The sequence below is a fragment of the Anoplophora glabripennis genome, unplaced genomic scaffold (genome assembly GCF_000390285.2).
Source record: "Anoplophora glabripennis isolate ALB-LARVAE unplaced genomic scaffold, Agla_2.0 scaffold1018, whole genome shotgun sequence".
Classification (NCBI taxonomy): domain Eukaryota; kingdom Metazoa; phylum Arthropoda; class Insecta; order Coleoptera; family Cerambycidae; genus Anoplophora; species Anoplophora glabripennis.
This window is the reverse complement of record NW_019417142.1, coordinates 61363-73387: the sequence shown is the minus strand read 5'-3', so window position 1 is coordinate 73387 and position 12025 is coordinate 61363. Positions and strand designations below refer to the sequence as shown.

At 33.3% G+C, this 12025-nt stretch overlaps 2 protein-coding genes across 2 annotated transcripts in view; both read left to right on the top strand.

Annotated features, from left to right (window-relative positions):
- Positions 1–4354: 4354 nt before the first annotated feature.
- Positions 4355–5197, top strand: LOC108914052 (serine protease inhibitor 3/4-like). Its single transcript, XM_018719748.1, has one exon. It carries the CDS (start codon positions 4355–4357, stop codon positions 5195–5197), a length of 843 nt encoding a protein of 280 aa, XP_018575264.1.
- Positions 5198–6266: 1069 nt separating this feature from the next.
- The window catches only part of LOC108914051 (inter-alpha-trypsin inhibitor heavy chain H3-like), a 15904-nt gene continuing 10145 nt past the window's right edge, over positions 6267–12025 (top strand). The window contains exons 1-7 of the mRNA XM_023455973.1: positions 6267–6393; positions 6461–6498; positions 6554–6796; positions 6857–7060; positions 7120–7389; positions 7440–7730; positions 8607–8855. Of these exons, the coding sequence (XP_023311741.1) occupies positions 6267–6393; positions 6461–6498; positions 6554–6796; positions 6857–7060; positions 7120–7389; positions 7440–7730; positions 8607–8855 (1422 nt within the window). The remainder of the gene's footprint in view (positions 6394–6460; positions 6499–6553; positions 6797–6856; positions 7061–7119; positions 7390–7439; positions 7731–8606; positions 8856–12025) is intronic.

Sequence of the window (12025 nt, the reverse complement as noted above, 5' to 3'; positions counted from 1 at the left end):
CAGAGTAGACACCATCTTAAACTTGCATAAATCTATATTGCTTATATAGGTAGTAAATCAAAAACGTATCTCTGAAGTACAATGTGGCAAAATTTAAACATTGAAATTTATACGTTGTTTATTGTAACGCAAAAAGACAAACTATGCCCAGCATAGGTGTAGAGGGCAGAATGGTAGGTACGTATTACAGAACGTAACGGCCTTAACTATACAATAATTATTAATAAACAAGGATATAACAGATACCTACTGCTTCAAATCTAGAAAACTAATTTGTATACAAAATATATACAGAGCCTTTATTCATAAATGATTACAATGATTACCAGCCACGTGACAGTAATTTTATTTGCTTCATGTTGACAATTAAATTTTGGTAAAATATTAAAACAATAAGATCAATATTACGTTAAAACACGACATTCTGTTTCACCGGCAGTGTAACAATTATCGTTAAATTATTAAAACTCGTCAGTTAACAATGGTTGTGTAAAAATAAATCTCATGTATATTATATATTTTCAATTCAAAATCCAAGATTACGTATATCTAGTTCATTTACACTAAACGCAGTTAATAAAATATTAATAAGTTAGTTTATAACCTAATAAAAATAATCTCATCATTACCCGAAATAGTTACCACAACTATTTCGGGTAATGAGATTAGCGAGAACTAGTTGTACATGCTTAGGTAGTATTTGAACATTATTGTTTACGTAATATTATTTACAAGAGTATACAAATCATTTTATTATATCTATTAATAGATTTTGTAAAAAATCAATATTTTCTTTACCTGATACAGTGAAATAATGGTACCTACAGATTTATTCAGCAAATAGTAAATATAATAAACAAAACCTTTAAGATTCGCCAATGACTTTCCTGACATTGTCTATTCCGCGTGACCGTCTCTCTAGAGCTGCCCAACTAAGTTGCTACATCAACGTCCTTTGGTCACGTGTACTCTTTATGATGGTCCATTAGTCAAAAACGTAGAAATGTACCTGATTAATTATTATGTTACAAACAATACCCATATCTCTTTTCATTCAAAACAATTTTTATGCGACGCAACTTTTTAAATGTAACTAAAAACAATTATTCTCAGAACTGTTGATAGTCCTGTTTGATAGTCCTGACCTGTTTATATAAATTCGTGGTACAGTCCAGTACATTCATACAGAATTTAGAAAGTGGTCAAATCAATTAGTACGATAATTTTTAAGAGTAACAAAATTTTCTTAATTACCTTCTAGTCCGAGGTAAGTTTTTACTACAGACTTCTAAATATATATACACATTTATTTACTAATTTTCTATTGACGAGAACTAAGCACATTCTAAGTACCATTTTGCAGCGTTGCCCGGATTATTTAATCGGCCGCAAAACACCTACTTTTCTGTAGTAAATTTTTTTTAAACATTCTAATCCAGACAATTTCTACAAATGTAGATACATTATTCCTTCATTATATGACATTACGAGTGTAATAAAATGACTTTGTTCCTTCATTATGTGACATTACAAATATAAAGAAATTATTTTGTAGTCTGTCCGCTTTACTCATTTGAACATTTGGACCGGTGTGAAGTTGGCAGCCAAAAGTTAGCAGCTAAATTTCCGGATATACCCGAACATCCATAGGCGTACCGTTAAATTTTCTACGGTTCAAGAAATACTGAAAAATATGTAATAACAAAAGTCCTGCAATTACTCCTGAAACAGGGTGAAGGTATTAATAACAGCCAAAAAATAGTTGAAAATTGGTTGCTCTAAGGGGGTGAACACTTGCAAGATCTAATTAAAAATTAAACTTCACTTCAAGAAAATAACGTATCAACTTAACATTTACCATACAAACAGTGGTGATGTCTCAGCAAACATCCCAAAACCAACACAATAAATTATATTCATATGAAGAAAATTGGGTATCAACTTGAAATTTGCCAGAAAGTCGGAGAAGGACATAGGAAATACAGCAGCGATCACTGCATCCTCTTAGCGGCCGTCGAAGGGGGTGAAAACAGCCCCTAATCAACAGAATAAATTTTATTCACTTGAAGAAAATTGGGTATCAACTTGAAATTTGCCAGAAAATAGCAGAAGGACATAGGAAATACAGCAGCGATCACCGCCTCCTCTTAGCGGCCGTCGAAGGGGGTGAAAACATCCCCAAACCAACAAAATAGATTATATTCACATGAAGAAAATTGGGTATCAACTTGAAATTTGCCAGAAAGTCGCAGAAGGACATAGGAAATACAACAGCGATCACCGCATCCTCTTATTTCCTTCTGCGACTGCCTGGAAAATTTCCAAGTTGATACCCAATTTTCTTCATGTGAATAAAATGTTTTCACCCCCTTCGACGGCCGCTAAGAGGATGCGGTGATCGCTGCTGTATTTCCAATTTCCTTCTGCGACTTTCTGGCAAATTTCATGTTGAAACCCAATTTTCTTCATGTGAATATAATTTATTCTTTTGGTTTGGGACTGTTTTCACCCCCTTCGAAGGCCGCTAAGAGGATGCGGTGATCGCTTCTGTATTTCCTATTTCCTTCTGCGGCTTTCTGGCAAATTTCAAGTTGATATCCAATTTTCATCAAGTGAATAAAATTTATTCTGTTGGTTTGGGGCTGTTTTCACCCCCTTCGACGGCCGCTAAGAGAATGCGGTGATTGCTGCTGTATTTCCTATTTCCTTCTGCGACTTTTTGACAAATTTCAAGTTGATACCCAATTTTCTTCATGTGAATAAAATTTATTCTGTTGATTAGGGGCTGTTTTCACCCCTTCGACGGCCGCTAAGAGGATGCGGTGATCGCTGCTGTATTTCCTATATCCTTCTCCGACTTTCTGGAAAATTTCACCCAGTTGATACCCAATTTTCTTCATGTGAATATAATAATTGTTTTTATTCGGTGCAGGAGTATCTGAGTGCTACCACCAAGATTTTAAATTTTTAATTATTTGTTGTCTTGATTATTTTAATTGTACTTGTGTCGTTATGTAAGTTATGTTACTCTATTATTTTTTGTTTTATATATTGTGCATCATTGAGTTTTTTTTATTATTTATATATGTTTGACTAACTACAATAATTGTACTATTTGATATATGTTTGACTTACTACAATTGTACCTCTTTGTATAAAAAGTACATAGATAATAAATTATCTATCTATCTATATAGACCAAGGATATTTATATACCTTTTTAGTATCTAGTGACGTCACATACGCCAAATAATAGGCAACCCCATTGTACACAGTACACACTGTCATGAAAAATTTCTTAGTATTTTTACTAGATCGATTTCCAAATGTACTTTGGACATAGTGCCTTTGTCATGATATTCTGGCATTATTAGAAATATTGAAGAAGTTTCAAACCCCAAGTGACAAACTAAAAGAATTATACAATTTATATTTTTAAATTTATAGAACAGTATTGACTTTTATAGTAATTAATAAATTAAAATTATATCAATGTTACTGAGCATGCGCATTAAAGATAATTTCATATAAGCGAAGTAGCCTCGCAACAGGATATTATTATTCCAGAAAAGTTTGGTTCTGGTTAAGAGTACGTCTATAATAAATCACTTGAAGGAAAAAATGCTCGATAAACAGACTGATACAGTACAGCACCAAGAAAAACAATAAAAATTCTTGGTAGAACTAGAAAATGCAGAAAGAGAAAATACACTAATGATGACAGCGTTTACAAATCAACAAAATCTCACCTGCGTATGAGGCTATTCTTCCCGAGCATGCGCATTAGGAATAACACGGCTAATGTCAAATTTTTACGTTATTTAAATTTAAGAATATTCGTTTTTGTAAGCTTTAAGCACATTAGTGTACCTATTTTACGAAATACGTATTGGCTATTAAATATGTAGGTACTTCTAAATCCTTGTAAAAATAAGCTAATTTGAAGTTATTCATTTGTATAGTATCTATGTAAGTAGTAAACAAGGGTAAGATTCGATTTGTACAATTTCATCTATGACAATTTGTTGCGCGTTGCCTAAATATGTGACGTTACACTAAAATAGTCTATTGCTGTATCCACAAAACATATAATACAGTTGTATCCTTCCAATTTCCATGAATTCCAAGTTCCAAAATGACATAATCTATATACACTTAAATAATACTTAATATAATACTAATAATACTAATAGTACTTAAATAATGTGTAAGATGTAACGAGGAATTTTAGTATTTACTTATTTACCCGAGTTGATTAGTGAGCAACAAAACTTATATGACAAAATTTATAAAATACATACATGTATACTTATGTAATTCATTTATATTGCAGATAAAATAAACATTCATCGATATGGCTGAAGCTGAAAGATATATCGACGTTTTCACTAACGCCATCAACAGGTTTTCAAAGCATTTGCACAAAGAGTTGAAGAAAGAAAATAATACTTTATTTTCGTCTGTCGGCATCCACACATTTCTGACTATCCTTTCTCAAGACTCCTGGTTTTACAACAAAGATATTTTCAATAGAGCGTTATACCTCGAAGTTAATATTGCATCTACACGTTACAAAGAGATGTTTGATGTTTTTAGCAATATTAATAATGTTGTCATTGCTAATGCGTCCTTCTTGAAATCGAACCAAGTTCAGGAAGTTTTCAAAAACCGTCTCAGGGATAAATTTGCTACTGAAGTAAACTTCTTGGATTTTACCACAGCTATAAACGCTTGGATCTGTGATCTGACACATCAAGAAATTACGCCATTTATCAACTTGAAGGATGATGCGAATGTTACATTTTTAAATGCAACCTGTTTTAAAAATAACTGGACTGAACCATTTTCCATGGATGAAACGTTGCCCGCACCGTTTTACTTGAACGAACAAAACACGGTGCAGGTTCAAATGATGAGGAAGAAAGGAAATTTTTATTTTGCGAATTATGCACCCCTAGACGTAAAAATTTTAAAATTACCATTTGCGGGTAATAGTGTAAGCCTTGTAGTCCTTTTGCCCAGGAAAGGTACAGATATTAATAGATTTATACAGCAAATTTTTTTTGATTTTTATCTTACGGAATTCATAAGGAATATGACTAAACAGCAGGTGGATGTTTCATTTCCCAAGTTTAAAATGTGTGAAAATTTAAAATTGAAGCAATATCTAAGTAAGGTAAGAAACTTATTACCTTGAATTTCAATTAATAAAAGATCAATTTAATTTCGCTTCAGCGTCATCTAATGCATCTAACGCCTCTTTCACACGGACGGTATTTTGCCGATCGGTATTTAAACCGATCGGCAAAACAACCGACTAAATTTTGAATTACACATAGTTAAATACATCTTTACACACAGAATCGTTGCCGGTAAGTCTGACGGTCGACTACCGACCGGTAAAACACCGCTCGTGTGTAAGAAGCGTAAAACGTGTTGGCGGCAATCAGGGTTTCCTCGTGGTTTAACAGGAAAATTTTCAAAAGTATGGTGAAATCTGCTGGCGCCTTCCTATCAGATGTCCCATGTGCGGCGGCATCATCTAGTACTCTGGAACGGTTTGGTGGCAATTGCGATGTCTGCGTGGTTTGGCGGGAAAATTTTCGAAACATCGGTGAAAAAGTGGTATTCCGCCCTACGTCCTCGGCTCTGTTTAGTAGGTCGTCTGCGTTGATTTATCTCTGGTTTCCTATTATTTTACTATTACTGCACCTTGCGTGAATCCTCCCGAAGCATTAATGGAAAATTTGGAAATTTAGGTGAAAACTTCGGATCCCTATTATTTGGCTGAAACTGCGCTTTGGGGTGTGGATTCGTATTATTTTGGTGGGAACTGTGCCTTGGACTCCTTTTGAAGGATTGGTAGCGTTTTTCGAAACATGGGCTAAATTTCAAATTCACTCGTTCTGCTTAGTACGACATGACTTTCAACTGTATATTTGTGGCATTTTTATTATTTTTTGTTTATTTGTGTATTTCTACTACACACACAATTTTATACAGCAGCCCATTACAACAATTATAGCGACGGTTTCTATTTTCATAGCAGATCTAGAGGAAGTTTCTGCCACCCCTAGTTTTGGAATTTCCTTCACTTTTAGATTAAGAAAAAGTAACTTTTTCTCTTTTTTTATTACCTATTTATTATTATTATTATTACTAGTCCTTCAAATTTATTACAATTTTTTAATATCTTGTATATTAAACGAATAAAGCTATGAAGATTTATGTTAATTTTTACGTGATTTAATTATATTGTACATCAGATGGGGTTAGATGATGTATTTCATGCCAACCTGAGCGATGTGATTGACGGCGAGGAGCTCATTTGCGATGAAATCCAACAGAAAGTATATTTGGAGATAAACGAAGAAGGAGCCGAAGCTGCTGCAGGTAAACAAAAACTTATCTAAACCTTTTATGGTGTTAGGTATTTATAAAATATACAAATTATCTTCAGGAATGGTGTCGACTGTAACCACAGCTTCCGACGAGGAGGTAATATTAAGTCGTATCGATAAATTATGTGAAATTATTATAAATAATTTGTCAGGTGCCTCCCAAAAGTGGATTATATATCTACGAAGCAAATATATCTTCCGAAATCACCAACCGTTTTTCCAAGACTAAGGTGGTGTGGAGGGTGAAAAACATCAACAAGAAAGCGGCAGATGCTGACTTTAAAGTTGTTCTAACCGATATGGCTTTCATTACGGATTTTGTCATGGAAATCGAGGGCAAAATTTACAAATCGTGCATAAAAGAAAAAGAGGAGGCAAAAAATATTTATAAAGAAGTACGTATCTATTTGTTTTTTCACTTTTCCTTTTTTGATGCAATAAAAAATTTATTACAGGCAATAGCGGGTGGGCACAGTGCGGGGCTCGTCGAAGCAAAAACGAGAGATTCTAAGGAATTTACAGTGTCGGTAAATCTAGAGCCCGATTCGGTGGTGGTATTTTCTTTAACTTACGAAGAAATGCTCCAAAGGATCCACGACCAAAACGAATTGGTGCTGAATATTTGCCCTGGGCAAATCGTGGACGATTTAAATGTTGAGGTAACAGACTAATTAGTTCCAGTAATATTTTAAAGCGTAATTACGATAAAATTTTCTAGATTCGTATTAATGAGAGTCGACCCCTGAAATTTGTAAAAACGCCACCTCTGATATCAGGAAATGACATGAATACGTCGGAGTACGACCAGATTCTCGATCCTCTGTCGGATATTAAAATAATAAATCAAAGAACGGCTTCCATCAAGTTCCATCCTAACGCGGCGAGGCAAAGAAAACTGACTCACTTTTTGGGAAATAAAACAAACGATGGCTTGTCAGGTCAGTTTGTCGTACAGTACGACGTAGAAAGGGAACCCCTGAACGGAGAAGTATGACCGAAATATGTACGCTAAATAAAAAATTTACTGTTTCCCTTTAGGTACTGCTACAAGATGGCTATTTCATTCACTTCTTTGCCCCGAACGACCTAGATCCGTTACCGAAGCATGTCATTTTTGTGTTGGACACTAGCGGGAGTATGAGGGAAAGGAAAATTGAACAGTTGAAAGACGCTATGATGAATATTTTGAGCGATTTGAACAAAGATGACATGCTGAGTATTATCGAATTTAACAAATATGTTACAGTGTGGGATGTTGACTCGCAACAATCAGCTACCGTGCCTAAGAGTAAAATTACAGATTTCAACGATCCTTTTGCCTCTTTACAAGTAATTACGTGGTTTTAATTTAGACCTAGTTGCATATGAGGGGTATATATGCAAAACTCATATTATCCACTTTTTAAAATTTTTCAGGAAGAAGGAATAACTGATTTCTCACTTTTTAAGTGACTTAAAGATCTGATTTTTTTTTGGTATTGTATTAGAACTTTAACTTTGCTTCTTAATTGGTGAAATGACAGCTCAACAATATTTGACTCCAAGAAAGTGAATTAAAGTTTGGATAATGTGAGTTTTGATACAACTTTTTGGATAATGGTAGTTTTGCTCCAAATTATTCTACATATAATATTATTTTTTACAACAGGAACTTTGAAACAAACTCAATATCAATAAAACTTTTATGTAATATGATAGTTCATAATCAAAATAAAAAGCTGCACAAAATACTTAGAATACGGTTTTATTATCAGTGATGAAGTGAAATATCACATTAAGCTATATTGTATGTAGAAATATTTTTATAATGAACCTAAAATTGCTAAGTACAAAAAATGTTGACAGTATAAAGTTCTAATATCCGATATTTAAATATGAAACTTCAGAACTAAACTTATCTTACTTATAATCAGAAACTCATAGAAAAACACGGAACCAACCATATAGAAAAGCAAAACAATGCGAGAAGCAAAACTCACATTTGACACCTTCAGATCGTAGGAGAATGTGACTTTTGAAACAATTAACAGATTTCACAATTTAAAAATAAATACGAAAATGTGAATTTGTACCACTTCTAAATTTTAAAATGGTGTAGTTCAACACGATGAACAAGATAGCGTCACTAACTCTATTTCGAAAAATTATGGATAATGTGAGTTTTGCATCTATACCCCTCATATAACCGTTTCATTTTTATTTTAGAAATGTATATTGGCAGATCCGCGACTCGTTAGTGACGATATTATAAAAAAAGCAAAGGAGGTTGTTCAAAATATTGCAGCCACGGGTAGCACCTTCATGATTGGCGGTTTGGAAACGGCTTTGTATCTAGTGAAAAGAGGACAACAGAAAAATAAAGACGGAGACCAGAGACTTCAACCCATTATAGTATTTCTAACCGATGGACAACCTAATGTCGGTATTCGTTCAACAGAGCATATTACTGAACTAGTAAGTCACTTCATTTCATATTTCCATGTCTGATTGCTATATGGGTCCGTGGTTTTAGTTTTTCGCTTTTTATTTGGGTACTTTGCCACCTGTGAAAAAGATTAATAAAACAAGGATTAATCAACGGTTATTTTCATGAAAATTCCTCTCCAAGTCGTGCATTAAAAAATGACATCATTCATTTCAGTTAGTAGGCGTTTGAAAAGTCAATTTATTTTCGTCCTTAAACTAGGAATAACGTTTCGTTTTCAAATATCTGTTTATCAGCTTCCACAACTAGGCATGTCTTCATCAGGTAGGCATATTAAATAATCCAAAATAAACAAAACAGCAACAAAATTAAATTTACATTTCAGTTCGGTTTACGAGAACCCGTTTATGAAGTGTCTTTGTGTAGTTTAAGTGTATAGACCTATAGGTGTTTATTTCAGTGTCTAGTGACGATACAATGTATTTTTATGTTTTTATTTTCAAGTTTTTGTGTGATGTTATGAAATATCATGTATATGAGTCAAAAAAGCGTTGATAAACTTAGAGGCCTACTTTTTGTCAGGAGAAAACCATGCTGTTGCAAGAAGACGATATCAAATGGATTATCTCGACTGACAAACATTGAGTAAGAAAATGTTGTATGGGAACAAACTCAAGAGTGAGAAACTTAGAACCAGAAATTTTCAATGCTGTGGAAGAGGATGCTATGTGCATGCTCTGCGACTAACGCGTGTTGTTTGAGATCACACTAGCTTTTTCAGTGGCGGAGTATAAAAAACGACAAAAAAAGATTAAATATATTAAATTTTCATGATGGAATTTGAGAAAACAATCTTATGTACATGTTTCCAAATGTCAAACGTAAGATGAAATTGCCGAATTGTTGAATGTTGATCGCACAATATTCCAAACTCGGTATGACTCAAAAGCAAGGAAATTGGGTGCCATATGAATCAAAGCCGAGAAATGTTGAATGGCATTTTTTCACGTGTGAACAACAAAATATTTTTTCAACATGGCAACGCTCGATCACATGTTGCTCGCAAAGTCAAAAAATATTTAGAAAACTGAACTGGGATGTTTTACCGCGCCCGCCATATTCACCAGATATTGTTCCATCGGATTACTATTTGTTCCGACCCGTGGAACACGACTTGACTAAGCAACGTTCCAATCTTACAAAGATACGAAAAATTGGATCGATTGGTGGATAGCATCAAAAGATGGAATGAATAATATTTTGAAAAATAACAATGTACTCAGTTTTTCACAATAAAGCCTTGAATTCACAAGAAAAATCCCTCAAAATTAATTCACTGTTCTTAATACTAAAAATGTGACACCTCAATGGTAAAAGTCCCAACTGTAAAAATATTGTCTCTACGGCTACTTAAATTTTAACAACTGTCTTAAAAAAAAACCGTTACATAAAATTGGTGATAATTTAATGGTGCATATTTTTTGTCAGCTTTTTTCAGTATAAAATTTTTAGCGAGGCAAACATAGTTTCATAAAATAACTCTTCACTCTTTATTTTGGCACAAGGGTCTTTAATTTTTTTTTCTTTTCACTCAAATAAACAAAAAATTCACTGCTATACGTTTCAAGTGTATTATCCACTTATTTTGATTTTGAAAATTTTGTCATAGCTTGAATATATCTTTGTAAGCTGTAGAAGTTCCATATTTATTTTTAATTTTTTAAGTTTTATAAACTAAAAATATACTGTTTTAAGGCATACTACGAAGGAATGAATAGTTAGAGGGCGTCTTAATAATCCATGTACAAAAAACTAGAAGTTCTTTCTCTGTAAATTTGTCGTATTTCTAACAATTTTCGCATAAATAAATATTTTCTTATTACTACATCCCATAGTTTTAGTAGGTAAAAGCGAGTAATAAATTTTGTTCCTAGAAAAAATCAAAACAGTTTCCAACAGTGAGACCCATGCACATTACAATATAATGCTAATGTAAGGTTCCAATTTCATTGCTTCGAATCAAATGTGTATGCGTCTGACTGTTGAAGACGTGTTTCTGATGCACCAGGAACTAAGCTAATATTTTTAGAAAAAATTGTTATTCATGTTGTATGCAATTTAATCGTCTCTACTTAGCTGGTCCACATGAAACATCAGTCCTATCAGGAAAACAAAAATGATACGTTTTCTTTTTCATCTTGCATTCCATTCAATGAGTTTGACGTAGTTCAGGTCCAGTTGTATAATTTATTTGTCACACACCTGCTGTGTGATGAACATTCATGAATGAATTGGCTGATTACAAAATATTCTGATATCTGAGAAAAATAACAAATGTAATGCATATTAAAAACGAGGTGAAAGCTATTATGGCAATATTTTAAGAGATCAATGAGATGTGGGGAACCCCATTACCATATTTCAATAAGGAATATGAAAATGTATGTTAGGACAAAAATTCAAATATGTACTCATTTCCAACTAATAAAGTAAAGGTTAAAGTATGTATCATTAAAATATTAAGTAATTTTGATCATTAGCTGTAGAAAAGTTAATTCCCATATTTATATTATCCTTTGATTTCTTTAAAACTAAAACTTCTGTATGTTTTAACAGTTCTGTAACTGTAAAATCATGTCAGATGATTTAATTAGCATGTTTTTTACAGTTCGCATTCAGAATGCGAGGTGAATACAATTTAAATGTATATAGTAATAGTCCACGGGCCCACGTACAAAGAAAAAAATGATTACCAGCAAGCTGTAACTTTGCGTGCAGCTTAAGTTTGACGAGTCTCCCAAGATTTGACTATGAGGAAAATTCAACAGTGGTAAGTTTTCCCATGATTTTCAGGAAAACATGTCAATCTGGCATAAACATGGAATGTTATGACCAGCACTTTTATTTAAGTTTAAATGAAAGAAGTTTTTAAACCCCCCAAAAAATGTGTCCGACAAAAATGTTGGTATTTTGAGTTTGTCCCCCACCCCAAATATGTCAATTTGGTGACATTATGGTTGGTGACAACCAGCAAGCTGATTTTTCTGAGAGGATTTGATAATAAGGTTTGAAATGAAAGTATCTTATTGTCCGACAAAATTCTTGAGAAGTTTTTGCAGTCCGACACCCCGAAGATGTCGACTTAACGACAATATGGTTGATAACCAGCTGTCGGACAAAAGCGTCATTATTTAAAAAA

Excerpts from the sequence above, each read along its gene's own strand:
- LOC108914052 (XM_018719748.1), top strand. The coding sequence starts at position 4,355 with ATGGCTGAAGCTGAAAGATATATCGACGTTTTCACTAACGCCATCAAC.